The sequence below is a fragment of the Stegastes partitus genome, unplaced genomic scaffold (assembly GCF_000690725.1).
Source record: "Stegastes partitus isolate 25-593 unplaced genomic scaffold, Stegastes_partitus-1.0.2 Scaffold13, whole genome shotgun sequence".
NCBI classification, from domain to species: domain Eukaryota; kingdom Metazoa; phylum Chordata; class Actinopteri; family Pomacentridae; genus Stegastes; species Stegastes partitus.
The window spans coordinates 783,213-798,154 of record NW_007577744.1 but is presented as its reverse complement, the minus strand read 5'-3'; the positions used below and the strand labels follow the sequence as shown (position 1 = coordinate 798,154).

Below are 14,942 nucleotides of genomic sequence, written 5' to 3'. Positions count from 1 at the left end.
TTGGGAGAAGAGCTGACCTATATATTAACCGTGTACCTTTTGAGTACTGAAGCTTTACAGAGGATATTTAATGTAACAAAATGTGTTTAGAATCAGAATTTGTTGGCACAGAATACTACAGAGGAGTCCGAAAGTTGATACAATATTCAGAGTTTAAATTTCATTTGGGAATTTGATTCTTAAAGAAAGACAAAAATAAAGACAACAAGAGAAACTATGGGATACATTTTGACTTTTTTTTTTATATCAAGTGCATGCCATACATTTTGGAGAGCAATTCTTTCACAAATAAAGTGTTTTCGATTAAATATGGCTGGAATTTCCGTGGCACCTTATTTTCTATCAAAAATAAAACATTGTTCCATCACATAATGAGTTTTTCCGACTAGAAGCAGAGGAAAACTACATTCTAAATAACTGAAACTGCTTCAGGAGTGTCCTGAAGCCAATATGTTTAATTAAGAAAAAACTAATTTCCATCTATTCTACTTTATATCGGAGAGTACCTTGGCAATCATTTTGGGAGTGTCTCTCTCTGAGTAGGTGTAGAAAGAGTCTTCTTTGAGATGTGTGTTGCTGGCAGCGCTGATGCTTTGTCCGCTAATGGGGCACAGGGTGACAGAGGTGTGTCCGGACGAATGTAAGGCCTCTTCTTGCTGCAGATTCTTGGCACAAACATCATCCAGCACCACTTTAACACAATGTTCCATGTGAGGGACTAGTCCCCTAAATGCTGACCTCCAGTTAAACTCCAAAACCTGTGCCTGAAAAACAGAAGATGAGCCAACAGCCAATTAATGTCTGAATGCTGAAGGGAATATTTCACCTGTTCCATTTCACTGCTACACATTATCTTGCCTCTTTGTAATTATGGAAAATGATAATAAGCCTGAATGACATTGAATAGTTGTAGTAGAATAGAAACTTTCTCACAAAGAACACAAGCAAAAGTCTCACCTCTGGTGTGTGGACTGTTTCTGTGGCGGGTTTCTTTCCATCAGTTGTCATGTCTGAATCTTCTTTATTCTTTTTCAGAATGCCTAAATGAACAAATCCATCTGTTTAACTGATTGAAATGCATTTAAATTGCGGTAACTGCCTGCCAACACAGAAACTCATGAAAAATCCGTAATTGAAAATGAAAAGTTATGATGTGATATGTAGCATCTTTCAAGCAGAAGCCTTATTTAGCACAAGTGTTTTAATAAAACTCATAATAAATAGACTTTATTTAATTCCCCCTCTCTTCCCCCTCTGGCCAATACGAGGTACAGTGACCAGAATATAACTGTACATGCCTCAAAGGGAGTCGAGAGAAATGCCACTGGCGATGGCTTTACAAGTCTAAATTTGTGAATTAGATTTGATTTCAACCCAGATAGTATCATCCACATACGAGGTAAATCCATGAGGGGGGGATTGCGTGGATGTGTGCAGAGACGGGGGACTGTAGGGGGTGACGTGAAGACAAGCATACAGGATGTTGGGTTGGGTTGCAATTAAAAAGCCTGAACATCAAGGCCACCGTTTCCTAATCAGAAGGCGAGGAGTAAGACCCCAGGCGAGGCAATTTAGCCGAACAAGACCGCATGCAATGGAAGAAGGAGGAAGCAGCAAGCGCATCACTTTTTGACCTTTAAGCCCATCTGATGAATTTCTGGTAATTAAGCCATTTGATTGCCTGGAATTAATGATTTGGATAACTGCCCTTTAAAGGCTGTTTACCTCTCTGTAAATTGAGCCTTTCTGCAAGTCTTGTTTTTGTAAATGTAACCTTTATGGAAATTACTCCATGCACCAAAAGCTTTCATTTAACATCTCTGCAGCGGCAGTTCAAAGGGGAGAGAGGAAAAGGGTACTAAAGGCTTATATAACACCCAAGATAATTCCCAACTAAAATAACACATTTCTTCAGCCACAACTCAGACTTTCCGCTAGAACAAGTAACAATATATATGTGTGTGTGTCTGTGTGTATGTGGGCCCACATGCAGGGCTGTAGGATAGTTAAGCTATCAGTCCCCCGCTGTAACCCGAATACACTCAGTAAATAGGTTTCTAATTATTTGCTTTATTCATTCATCATCTATTTGATACAGTTCTGTTAATTCAAACTCCCTACCTAATAGTCTAAATGCTGCTTTAGAATCTGGCTAAAAATCTTGTTGGGGAATACCCTTATCACTGTTTTTGGAGTGAAAGTTTGTGGATTTTTAAGAATATTTAGTGTGAAGAATATTGGCTACTGTATAAATTGAAATTGTAGAACATAAAGTGTACTTCAGGCCAAGAAGACTGTCATGTTAGTGTCTTCAGGTGTACGTAGGTGCATGTGTGGACGGACAGAATTGTACCTTTTACGCAGGGACTGTCTCCTGTACAGTTAATGAAGGTCATGTTTGTGACCAGCTCCCTCACGTCGCTCTCAAACCCCAGCAGGGTGCAAGCCAGCTGGGTTAAGGCCCTCAACTGGTGGGAGGTCAAACTGAAGCTCCTGCTTTTCATGGGAAGCTCCATCGGTGCTGTGAAGGTGGGGGGGGAAGAAAAAAACAAGACATCAAATAAACGCTGCATATGCCTACGAACGTATGACTGACAGAGAGATGCACTACAGTTTACAGTTCAGTAAAGGAATAAACAATTTCATGAAAACAGGTTTTCAACCCAACCTCCCCGCCTACATGCACTCATCAGAAAACACCCCCCCTCCTGAAGTCTTGCCTCGCACGACACCTCTTATAAATATCGACCCATTCATGTTTTCCCAATACACGGTATAAACAAAGAGACAGTGAAAAAATATGCAAAACTTTGCTCCCCGAGAAGTCACACATGCACATCCTTCTCTCTCAGCACAAAACTTTTCTCCCCCTAACCCGCCGATGACCCCCTCGGCAAATATGGATTTCCCATTTTGGAGGCTGCCAAAGCCATCACCCGGGGGATGTTCCGCATTAAGCTGGAGAATGGGCGGCTGGGAGATGCGTTGCCATACTCCCAGACACATGCACAAATACTTTTGTGTGTCCGCTTAAATGAGCTCCTCCACTGCAAAGGCATTTGGGAATGGATGAGCTCAGTATTAGCCTTGACTCTAAAAGCAAGAGATGATTGAGCGTTGAGATGGAAAGAAGAGGGGGGTCTTTTTCCAATAATTGTAACATTATTGCCTCTGGATCCTAATGTAATTTTGCTATATTGTTAAACAAAATCTGACAATATGACAACATACTGTCCCCAAGGATGTTTGGTTTAATCATGCATGAGGTCTGACTCGATGTGTTGTGTGCGGGCACTTGCGTATGTTTATATGAGTATTAATGAGTGAGAGTCGATGAGTTTTTGTCTGTTTGTGTGTGTTGGGTTCTGTTTGAGTCTGTTGTACACACATATTTATGTTCATGTAATGCAGGTCATTATGAATAACTTGATTTGTGGAAGACACTTTCACACACATTTGCACATGTCAGTCTTGCAAGATAATTGTCACACTGCAACCAGATTCTGTGGTCACCATGGAATATATTCTGACCTCAAGTTTGTTTGTGTTTGCAAGTCTAAGTGTATGCATGTATTTATGTGCGAGCGTGTGTGAATGCATGTATGAAATCGCAAGTGTAATTATTTGGGTTGTGTTTAAACATGTGTGCTTGTGTGTGTGTGTGTGTGTGCGCGCGCGTGTGTGTGTGTGTAATTAAGCTGCATGAGTCTGCAGCTCAGCAGCTGCTCTGTAATGGGGTCCAGTGGGAGTCTGTGCTAGAGAGACGACCTCATGCTGCATGTGTACACGTGTGACCTGGTAGACATCAATGTGCCAGCCTTGTTCTCCAGCTTGCGCCTTCACGCACGCACCACCAATCTTGTCTATTCCTGAAGTCACCACCAAATCAAGAGCTTTCTATGCTTCACACAGGGGCAACCTAAAGCTGTCAACAACTCAAGAGCAAACATCTTAACCAGACGAGACAGGACACGTTGGAGAGAAATCCAGTGGTCCATGTAATGCTTTGCAGTTCTTTGTTCAATTTGCTCCATCAAGATGAATCAAATGAAAAAAGTAAACAAATGTGAAACCGGGCTTACAGACAAACTTGCTGTATCCAAGGCAATGCTATGCTTTCAGTTTAACGCTTGTATCAGCTCAAGTGAATGAAGACTTAAACTGATGTTTTTCAAAATACTTGTATTGATGCTCCTGCTCCTATTCATTCCATTAAATTAGCTACTAGTTTATCAAATGCAACACACAAAGTTTTTTTAGTATGAGCAAAAAATTTGCTACAAACAAGCTGTTTTTCTTTGTGTTGAATCCATTAATGAAAGAACCAATTTCTTTTTCTTTTTTTTTTGTCATTTTCTGAATTTGAATTCTCAACTGAAAATTAAAAGAATGAATGACACACAGATTATAGCCACATATAGCCAGTGGATTCTCTAAAGAGCTATCACTACAACCCTCCTGCCACCATTCCAACCTTCCCTGGGGCATTCATGTGAGCATAACAACCATTAGCCACTACCTCATCTGGAGCATCACCTTCTCCAGAGCTTCAGCTCCGTCTCTCTCCTTCCTTGTCATTCATTCTACTCATTCCCTCAACCTGTGACCCTCTGACAGCTTCACTTGCTCAGTAAGTCACACTCTAAATAGTCACACATGACCTTGATGTTTAGCAATGCCGTGTCTCAGCCTTTCACTGGGCTTTGCCGCATAGGCTATATAGGTATTTATAGTCGTCTCCCTAGCCAAATAGCCCTATAGCCATAGCAGTCTAGTACATAGCCATCTAAACCTCATTATACCTTTGTCACAACAGTGAGGCCAAATGGAGGCTCCCATAGCCAGTTGATGGAGAGGGTGTGCTTAAAAGCACCCAGGTGTGTCATATAGCATAGTACATAGCATGTCTCATAGAGCAGAATGAGGAAGGGCACTAGCAGCCAGAAGAGTTCAACCAAAGGTCAATGTACTGAGAATCAATAAAGGAGGAGCTGGTGCTGAAAGCAGGGCAAAAATTACATGTTTATATAAGAGCTCCTCCGTATGACATTACAGTGTCAGGATGACATTATGGTGTGAGGATGGTCGCATAAACAAAAAGATAAATGGTAAGCCGTATTTCTGTGATAACCATAAAAGCTGTAGGCTTCTTATCAAAAGCCCTTAAAAGCATATGTTATTCAACAAAATGTGTGGGCCTTTACATTTCATGTGGAACAGCAACATTGTAGAGAAATGTCTGAAAATATCAAACTCTGTCGGTCTACAGTGGCCAGTTTTAGTTTGTAGCTTTTAATAATGACAACAGTGGAGCACAACAGGAAAAAAAAAAAAAAGAAAAAGAAAAAAGAAACAAACAAACCGAGCAGGTATTTTTGGCGAGCCATCAGTCTTCTACTTGTCTCTGTGGGTCCCACCAGCTACACAGCAGCTCGCTCTCTCTCTCTCTCTCTCACACACACACACACACACACACACACTGCTCTTGACTGGCAGGGAACAGAGAGAGGGGAGAGAGGAGGAGATCTAGGGGAAGGAAAAGGGGTGGTGGATAGGGATGAAAACATGGGGAAGAGAGGGAGGGAAAGAGAGGGAGGGGCGGGATAAGGGAATTCCCTTAGCAGTTGTTATTGATTCCGGTGTTTACGGGCGAATAGTTTAGTGCCGTTTACAAAACAGAACAGATGCAGCCAGTGAGCAAAAAGGTAAACAATTGCTGTGTGGCGGGCTGCCAAATCCCCAGTCTGATGTATTAAACTCACGGTGAAGAGCATTTCCCCTTTGGCTGCACTTATTGCCACTTCATTTCCTCTTCGCTCACATACACACTCTCTCCTTCTTGCCATCTCTCCCCTTCTCTGTGTCTCTCTCTTTCTCTCTAGTTCCCTCGTTTATCTGAAGTGAAAAAAAGAAGAAGAAGAAAAAAAAAAAAAAAAACGGACAAGGGTGTAGGGCGCTTTTTGCCGTCTGGCTATTTTCTGTCCTTCTCTGACCCAGGAGGCCCAGTTCTACCTAACAGAGCCATTAGTAGGGGGAATTGCATGTGTCTGACATGGCCGAAAACCAATTATTAGACACTTTCTACCAAATGATGCCCAACTCTTTGGGGAATGGACAATCATGCAATAATTTAGCCACTGATTTAATTTCTCTCCCGCACAGCATCTCTCACTCTCTCATCCTCCGTCCCTCATTTCCCCCTCTTTTTCTCGTTCCGTCTCTCTGTAGTGTAAATCAGACCATTTGAGGGGTGGTCTGCATCTCTCTCTTGCCACGCTGTCCAACCGGCGTCCGATCTCTTATCATGTGATTACAATTTGTGAGGACGATTTTCTGTATTTGTGCAGATGTGTGTGTTGGACGACACCCTCTACAGGTGATGTAAGCATCTGATTTCATTAAATCCACTGATTAGGGAAGAGGGAAAAAAGACAAAGCAATTTTATGACAGCTTTCACCTTTGAAAATCTAGGTGCTTTTCGCATTGCATAAAACGAAATGAGACCAAGTTTTAATTTATTTTTTTTTAAAAGATAAAATTTATTTTTTTTTAAAAGATAAAGTTGAGTAATTTTTGTATTACTGGGTTTTTTTTTGCTTTTTTTTAATAAACATCACAGAAATTGGATTTTGGAGAATCTGCAGTCGCCAAAAGCTTCCTTGAAAGGAGACAGTTACGCTAATCTAATCAGATGTAAATAAAGCATAGATCTGCTTCAAGATCCTGTCTGGACATGAATACTCTGATTTAAATTTTTTTTAAAAAGACACGTTTTAACTGATGTTAGGAGAGCAGGTCCGATGGCAAGGAATCAAACTACACACTTTAGCCACTTCTGAGTTGTCTCCGCTTCGCATTACCTTGTGTAACGCTGCAGGTTGACGGTGTCACAGTCACTTGGTTAAAACGTCATGAAAAATTTCAGTATCACTTGTCTGTTAATTAAAACAGTGCTTCACCAAATCCTCACAACTGATACAGCAAACACAGAGTACTTGTCACTTCTATTCAATACATTACCCACAACCAAACTTGACCACCCACAGTTCATTAGAGTGTTTATAGCAGCTAATGCGGCAAGCAGAGATGAAACTGTGTATAGAGGTCAGGTTTACCAACCAGCGTTCCATCAAAATTAAGTCACTTGAGGCAATTTTTCAGACTGGCTCTCTTTGGAGCTACAAAATGCTTTATACAACTTTTGCTTTTTCCCCCCACAAATGCAATAGTATTCCTCAAGACCTGCAAACAGACCTGTGCTGACCCTTGTCGTACCCCGAAGAACAAAGTTGCCTGATTGGAAACTAAATAGCCAATTGAAACTAAACATCTCCTGTCCAGTTTAAAGTATTTCAGACAAACTGTAAAAGAAGTCCGGCAGAGAAACACTGAAAACAAAGCACCAAGTGGAAGTGACTCGACTCTCCTGCAAGTTTCTCCTGCGGTGGCCATATGTGCTTCTTTTTCTTCTCTTTTTTTTCTTTTCAGCATTCTGCCTGGGGTCCACATTGATATCCAGGGACTTAAATATCAAAATGGGTTGGTCTTTGCGTATGTGTGTATGGGGATATTTTTTTTTAGCCACTTCATTCATAACATGGGGCTTTACTCAAGAGGTGTAATGTTGTGCAATAGCTCTTCGGTGTGTGTGTGTCTCTCTGTGCACGCGTTTTCTGTGTATCCATGCCTCCTTGTGTGTTCATCTCATAGGGTGTCAAGCGGGGTCGTGTGGGTGCCTTGGGGTACGTCTGTGCATGTATCAGTGTGTATGTGGGTAGAAGGAGACTATGAGCCACTGTGGACCGCCTGCTAGGCTCTGTGACAGCTGGGGTCCTCTTCGTCAGTTGCGGCCCACTGCTCACTCAGACAGCCTTATTATGGGAGGCCTCCTGCTGTGATTCCCTAATATACACTCTGACACATGCACGCACACATACACACACACAAACCACCCAGACCCTGGTCTCTTGTGGCCCCTTCCCTGGGTGCTGTCCAACCAGGCCACAGCAGGGGCCACCTGGCCTTCACAGAAGGAGAAAGTAGCAATATTTGATATCTCAATTAAGTTGCTTTGCCAGCAAGGAGGTGTAGTTGTAATGGTGGAGTTTATGGTTTGGTAAGAGAGAAGCAGGGCTAAGTTTCATCTCCTTTAAAATAAAAATTCTATCCTCTGTCTGTCTTTGTTCCTGGCTCTCTTTGAGGTGAGCATTGCAGTGAGATAGGGGTTAAGATTTGTCTGGCTTCCTCTGCGTACTTGAACCAAGTAGCCTAGATGAAGAACACGAAAGAATGTATTGTCTTGATGGGAGCATTTCATTAAATCCCACTTGTTTAGTGCCCTTGTTCGCATTATTGTTTTCAAGCCCTCAGCGAATCACACTGACTCTTCATCACGAAGTGCTGGCTGCTCTCAATAAGCCAGCCATTTTTGTCTGTGCTTTCTCAATAGAAGGTGCCAGGAAAATGTTCATATCCTTGAGCTGTTCAAGAGTGATACACAAAAGCCATTGTGACCACTCTGAGGAAATGGGGGGAAAAAAAATAAATGGCACGCATAATACACATTCTCAAGGGCCATGAAACATATTCTTTTCTGCGATTTCATTGGAGCAATGATTTAGAGAAAATGAACGTTGACATGCACACACATAAACACAACCAGAGAGTAAAGACCCTGCTCTTCTCATTAAGATTAGTAAACAACCACTTGCTCTGTGTGGTAACTTTCTTAAACAAGGCCTTCTCATTATCTACAAGGACACGAAGAGAGCAGTATAAAAAAAATAAAAAAAACATCATCCATAAACCGTAAGCATCACACAAGGAGATGTGCCAACGTGTACACAGTGACACACACAAACCCCCCTACCTAGCCCATAATTACATGGCAGCATGCGGGTGCACGTCCCCGGCTGACAGTGTGTATAAACTCAGGCAGAGATATGATCTAGTGAGGAGCTGCTCTTATTAAATATTAACAAACGCCATTCCCAAGTAGCCTCAATCCCCACAAGCACCTCCAATGCCAGTCAGAGCCTCAGCCTAGCTATCTCGCGTCACTACAGAACCTCTCTCCCCGCTGAATAGGCTGCTGTGCTTTCTCTAAGAAAGAGTTCAAAGAGCCAGAAAGGGCGAGGAGGGGTGGGGGGGTGCGGCGGTGGTGAATGTGCTTGCTATACATGTTCTAACTCAATCCTTTTTTTATCTATAGGGAGCTGCCGACGTCGTCATATGGGGAAATTAGTGGAAGTGGAATTCAAATCAGTGCTATCAGAATGGGGTTGCAAAGTGTTTGAACAGAATTTCACAACCTCGACTTCACCCCTGTGGCCGATTGTTAGGGAATAAATTGTAAGTGTGTATGCAGTGAAGTTGGAATGAGAGCTTTTGATGTCCTACAAAAACACGGATCTCCTATGGATATGTATGCAAATTACTGATGCCATATGGAAATTTAATGATGCATTTTTAAAAGGGAGGCATTAAATGACTCTTGATCACACAATTTTCTAAGTAAGCCAGCAATTAGTGTGCACACACGTACACACACACTAGCACTAACTTACGGAAAAAGAGGCAGACGCATGACATGGGCTAAAAGGTCATTGAAAACACACTGTGAGTAAATACGGACACGTGCCAACCTACATAGCCACACATGCACACATCAAGGTGAAAAAATAAAATGTAAAAACATATTTTAACACTGCGACAAGGCAAACATTTTGGTGGTATTGGTGTTTTTTGCACTTTTTCTTAACATGGGGCCATTAAACTTCATCGATAGGTTTTTACCTTTTGTTTTGCATTTTGTAACATTCTGTTTGTTTGAAAAGTGCTTTACAAATGAGGTCTGATTGATTGAGAATTTTGAAAAGTGCAACTTCTACTGCGGAAAATCATAAAATAGTAGAATTTGGGAGATTGTTCAAAAGTTTTAAAACTGTAACTAATGAGCAGTAACCTTTCTTGCACCATACAGAGTTAAGCGCACAGAAAAAATGAAAGTAAATTACTGTATGTTTTTTTTCATTTTGGCACAATTCAACACACACACACACACACACACACACACACACACACACAGACATGCACATGTAGACTTGGCCCACCCACTCCCCTGCAGACTCAGTGAGGTGTGTTAGTGAGGTCTAAAGTCTGTATTGTTCCTGACCAACCAACCTGTCTCGTACAATCCCCAGTCTCTCTGTTCACCCCATTACACTTGGAAAACTACAGGAAAATGGGAAACGAAAAAGGGAGAGGAAGTGGACGTGGGAGAGATGAAGTAAAGGAAAATGGGTGGAGGGAGGGTGGGTTTGGGAGGGGGGGGTGCTGAGACCCTTCACATCTGTCTAGGTACAATGTCAGAGCCTGCCTTTGAGTCGGTGGGGTTAAAAGAGGAGGCAGATCTTGCTGTGAACGCTGTTAAATGGTTCAGTGGTTTGACAGTGGCTGATGCTACAGACAGCGCTGCTCCCCTGGGAGCCCACAGAGTCTCCCAGGCATGGCTCTTATCAAAATATACCTACCGCCAGCCTCTACTTCAGAAATAAACAATAACACAGCGGGGAAGGAGGGAGAGATCTAAGGAGTCATTGCATGCTTATGAAAATAGAATCACATTTTTTTACCACTGTCATAATTGCCTTGACAATTATGGGCGTAACATACAGTATAGACAGTAAAGTGTGAAAGCAGATTATGCATTAATGTTCAAGCTTTGGCTCTTTAGGAGCCACGGGCATTTGGATGGTGGGTATGTGGGTTCTTGAGCTTTTTGGGGGGGACTTAAAACGTGAACAACACAAAAATGTAATCCCAGTTGTAGCCCTCAAAGCTGTGTTGCAGCTGATAGTCAAACACACACACATACACACAGAAACACATAAGTAAAACCAGCACAGGCAAAACTGCTCCATTTTACCATCATTACACAGCATGGGTCCCTCGCTCCCTTTGGAGCCATGTTCTGCCTCCGGTGCTACATTTGACGGTTTGTTGAGCGGCACGTAGGTGTGTAGCCTCCGCCGCGTTACGTGATCAAACAGCCCAACTGACGCATGGCCAATTATCCTGGCTGCCTCCTCTCATCTCACGTTTAAGGAGAGGGAAAGTAAAAACCAGAGAGGGAGATGGAAAGAGAGAGATGGAGGGAGGGAGAGAAGGGAAAAAAGAAGCGAGGCTGGTGGTGTGTTTATCGAAGAATGGCAGATGCAAAAGCACTCCTCTCCCTGTTCCGCAGGGAAGCTGACATGTGCACCATTTTTGAAAAAGTAAACAATGGCTCACACACTTTTTTTTTATTATTGTGAATCTTTACCCTCAGCAAGCTGTAAATAGGCCAATACGAAACAAACAAAGAGAATATGGGGGGAATTAAGTATAAGAAGTGACACGGTGTGTGAAGGTCTGTGCTCTTCTCTAGTCTCAGTGTATAACATCACTGCTTGTTCACAGTGACATATTCTGCATTGGTGGCGAATATTAAAAGTACTTCTTCATGATTTTTCTCTCAAATACTCCCCTACTGTGTAACAAGGTCAAGAGAATGTTGAACCTTGCTCTTATTCCTGCACCAGCTCTTTCTCAACACCCTGCTGTTCTTCCTACACAGCTGTAACACTGTTTGAAATTTAGTGGAAGGTCAAGATTAATCAATTTCCCATCTCCACAGTAAGGTCAGGAGGTTGCATGAAGGTGCGAATGCAGCTCTGTACTTGGTATGTTTTAATAAACTTAATTTTGTTCTCTTTTTAATGGCATGCATGTAAAGAGGATAACTGAGATATGGCTATTAACACTAAATAATCCATTGGCCAAGGTGACACTGAATATATTGCCTTATTTTTCCAGATAAAGAAGCAAATGAATACGAGCTTAAACACACTGTGGCCCAAACCTTGGACATTTTTGAGATCAGGACTTATTTCAGTCATCAATGCAGTGTGTGGTAAATAGAGTTTAGAAGTAGTTTCAAAAGAAGCCTTGGCCTTGGAAATACTGCTCTTCTCTTTTTGTTGGCAAAGGAAAAAGAATGGCAGACAGGAACGAGGGCCGTAAAAAAGAAAGCAATTACAATGGGAACAGCAGTTACTGACAGTCACTTACAGAGGCCTTGGCTCTGGCTCAGATCACTACACACTACAGCTGAAAAGTAAAAGAAAAGTAAAAATGGAGAGGACAGAGAGAGAAAATCACCTTTATTGGCTAACAATGAGAAGCAGGAGGAAAGGGAAGAGGGTAGGAGTGAAAAGCACTGAGGCTCATCTAAATAAACTCTAAGTATATCACTTACCTACAGTTGCCCGGGTCTTGGCTGAATATTTTTTTATCTTGCTGCTCAGCGCGGTGTTGTCCCTCTGGGCAGTTTCACATTCTTTCTCCATCAGGGAGGCCAGCTCTTGGGCCACTGTGCTGAGGTAGGCTGCATTAACAAAACCGAGGACCGTGTGGGGTTCTGCTAGTCTTGAAAGGACCTGCAGCTCCTCTGTAAGGGCTTGGGTCAGAACTGGGACCACGGAGGAGAAACTTATAGCCAGTTTGTCAAAGCCAGTCTCACCGCCTGGGCTGGAGCTCAGAGTTGAATGTAGAATACTCTGAACAAATTGGCGTCTCAGGGCCTGGATACATAAAACCAAAATAATATACTGTAAAATCACCAGTGTACTAATGTATCATACAGCAAATACATAAAGTTGATCTGAGATTTAACAGCAACATAGTTCACGACTATGGTGGGAAAAAAACCCTGACATGTATGCTAAAATCCGAGTAGAAAATTAATTCTACTGGATTATTTCACTCGCTTCTTTGTATTACTGCACCTGGTAATGTGTGAGCACCTCACACTCCGGATAAAGAAAGAAAAGCTGTTGCAGACAGTGGACTCGATCAAGCATGGACAGAGTGAAAATTTGTCTGGGACCAGGCTGTTCTGGGCTGCGGGAAGACAGCCGGTCCATCAGGTAGCGTCGCAGCCGGAGACGTACATCATCCCACGCCTCCTGGATCTTAAAGGAAATAATAAAACGGGTAAGTGCAAAAATACACTAATGATCAAGAACACTGCAGAGGAGGTAATTGAATATTTATCTTTTGTGGTTAATAGTGCCATAACTCAGGTGAAGTAAAACAAGTACAGCTTAAGCAGCTAAGTATATCTTCATTTGAGTACACTCAGCAGCCGAATTACACATTAAATTAATTAACCCAACAACAAATTTAATACTGTAAGAGAACATTGAACTGAGTCAAAAATTGTGCATTACCTCTAATGAAGAGTCGTCTTTGACTGTGTGCACCAAATGGATGGAGGAGGCATTCAGTGGAGGATTAAGAGAGGAGGATGAGGAGGAAGAAGAAGGGGTGTAAGGGAAGCAGACGCCGCACTGGGCAGACAGATTCAGCAGCAGTTGGAGTGTCACCTCTTCCTTCGTCTCTTCTTCAGATCTCAGGTACTGTTGCTGAATGGAACCAAGGAATGAAGATGTAAATTTCACAGGAGGAGAAAGAAAATTACCTCAAGATATGAGACCTTTCAGAATGATTAAGGGGTTGTCTTCTGACCTGGAGGCCTTGTTAACAAACAGAGATGCAACTCAACAGATAGCTGAATAATAATAATAGGAGGACATAGTAGGTGGGAAATTGCTACAGTTTATCTGTAAAGGATTTAACAAACACACTATGATGGAGATGATAATCAACATCAGTCAGTGTCATTATCATCCTGATGTATTACCAGAGCTCTGAAGAAGTCCATAAGCTCCTGATGTCCTGGGGTAGCAGGCTTGAATCGGTTCTGCATTCTGATGTTGAACCAGTGCAGGCACTCTGTAGGACTTGGTGGACGGTCGGCTGTCCGGGAGTCTCCCATTTTGGCCTGGAGCTCCTTCAGCTGCTGTTCAATGCTGAGTGGAAAAGAGACACATCGTAAAAGTCTGAGAAGTAAGGGCAATGAAACTGTTCACAAGCTTGGAGTAAAAGAGTAAAATAACTCATTAAATTAATCGCAATTTAGGATAAAATAAACTGAACTGGAAACAATGTATAAAAAAAAGATTGTGAGGAAAATATCCCCTAAGGAGCGAATGTTAAATCCTAAAAACAAAAGAAAGGAAGAAACTATGTAGAAATGTGCCATTTGATATCAAATTTATCCTCAGCTTTACGGTATTAGTTGTTAAAAATGGACAGCTTGTACCTTACGACAATGATTTGGATTAGAGCTGGTCCGTCTGATGGCCACCATGTTCTCGTTTATCTAAACAACTCCCCTACCCACTTCTGACTGGGGAAAAAAATGTTTGACTGTCAAGATCTGCTGGGACACTGTCTATTCATTTTGAAAAGTGACTGATGAGACATAAAGTACAGCCCAATCACTCAAACGCACCCAAATAAAGACACTGCTGCTGCTGCACCACAAACAAACAGCAACAACGCAAAGTCGCACTGCTGTCATACCAACACGCAGACACCTCGCTGAAGATACACGCGGACCTACGCACCACGTCACATTCGGCTCTCCCTCACTCTATTTCACTGTCTGTACTGTGAGGAGACAGATACAGGAGCATCAACAGTAATGAACACAGACATCGATATATCAGTGTGTGAGCGTGTGCTAAGCATCTGGTGTGAAGTGGCATTACAGGCATCGGCAGGCATCTGAGACACACACTTCTTGCCATTTCATGTCTTACTCGTTCCCCTGACACACACGCGCACACACACACACACACACACACAAACACCGCTCTTTTGATTTTAACAGACGGCATCAGCTATTCAGTTCCCTCTTTAATATGACAGATTAGAAATGACATCTTTGGGCTCGACATGTTTAGTCATTTCCATGCAAATCAATGCATATATATTTGGATATGTAAGACAGAGTGAGAGTGTGTGTCTGCGAGTGTGTGTGCAGGCCTACATA

At 42.3% G+C, this 14,942-nt stretch overlaps 1 protein-coding gene across 1 annotated transcript in view; it reads right to left on the bottom strand.

The window, feature by feature from the left end:
• The window catches only part of kiaa0825 (KIAA0825 ortholog), a 114,635-nt gene that overhangs the window by 91,143 nt on the left and 8,550 nt on the right, over window positions 1-14,942 (bottom strand). Inside the window, exons 2-8 of the mRNA XM_008288626.1 lie at window positions 13,746-13,914; window positions 13,273-13,467; window positions 12,829-13,014; window positions 12,300-12,624; window positions 2,354-2,521; window positions 958-1,040; window positions 507-764 (exon numbers count right to left, since the gene is read on the bottom strand). Of these exons, the coding sequence (XP_008286848.1) occupies window positions 507-764; window positions 958-1,040; window positions 2,354-2,521; window positions 12,300-12,624; window positions 12,829-13,014; window positions 13,273-13,467; window positions 13,746-13,914 (1,384 nt within the window). The remainder of the gene's footprint in view (window positions 1-506; window positions 765-957; window positions 1,041-2,353; window positions 2,522-12,299; window positions 12,625-12,828; window positions 13,015-13,272; window positions 13,468-13,745; window positions 13,915-14,942) is intronic.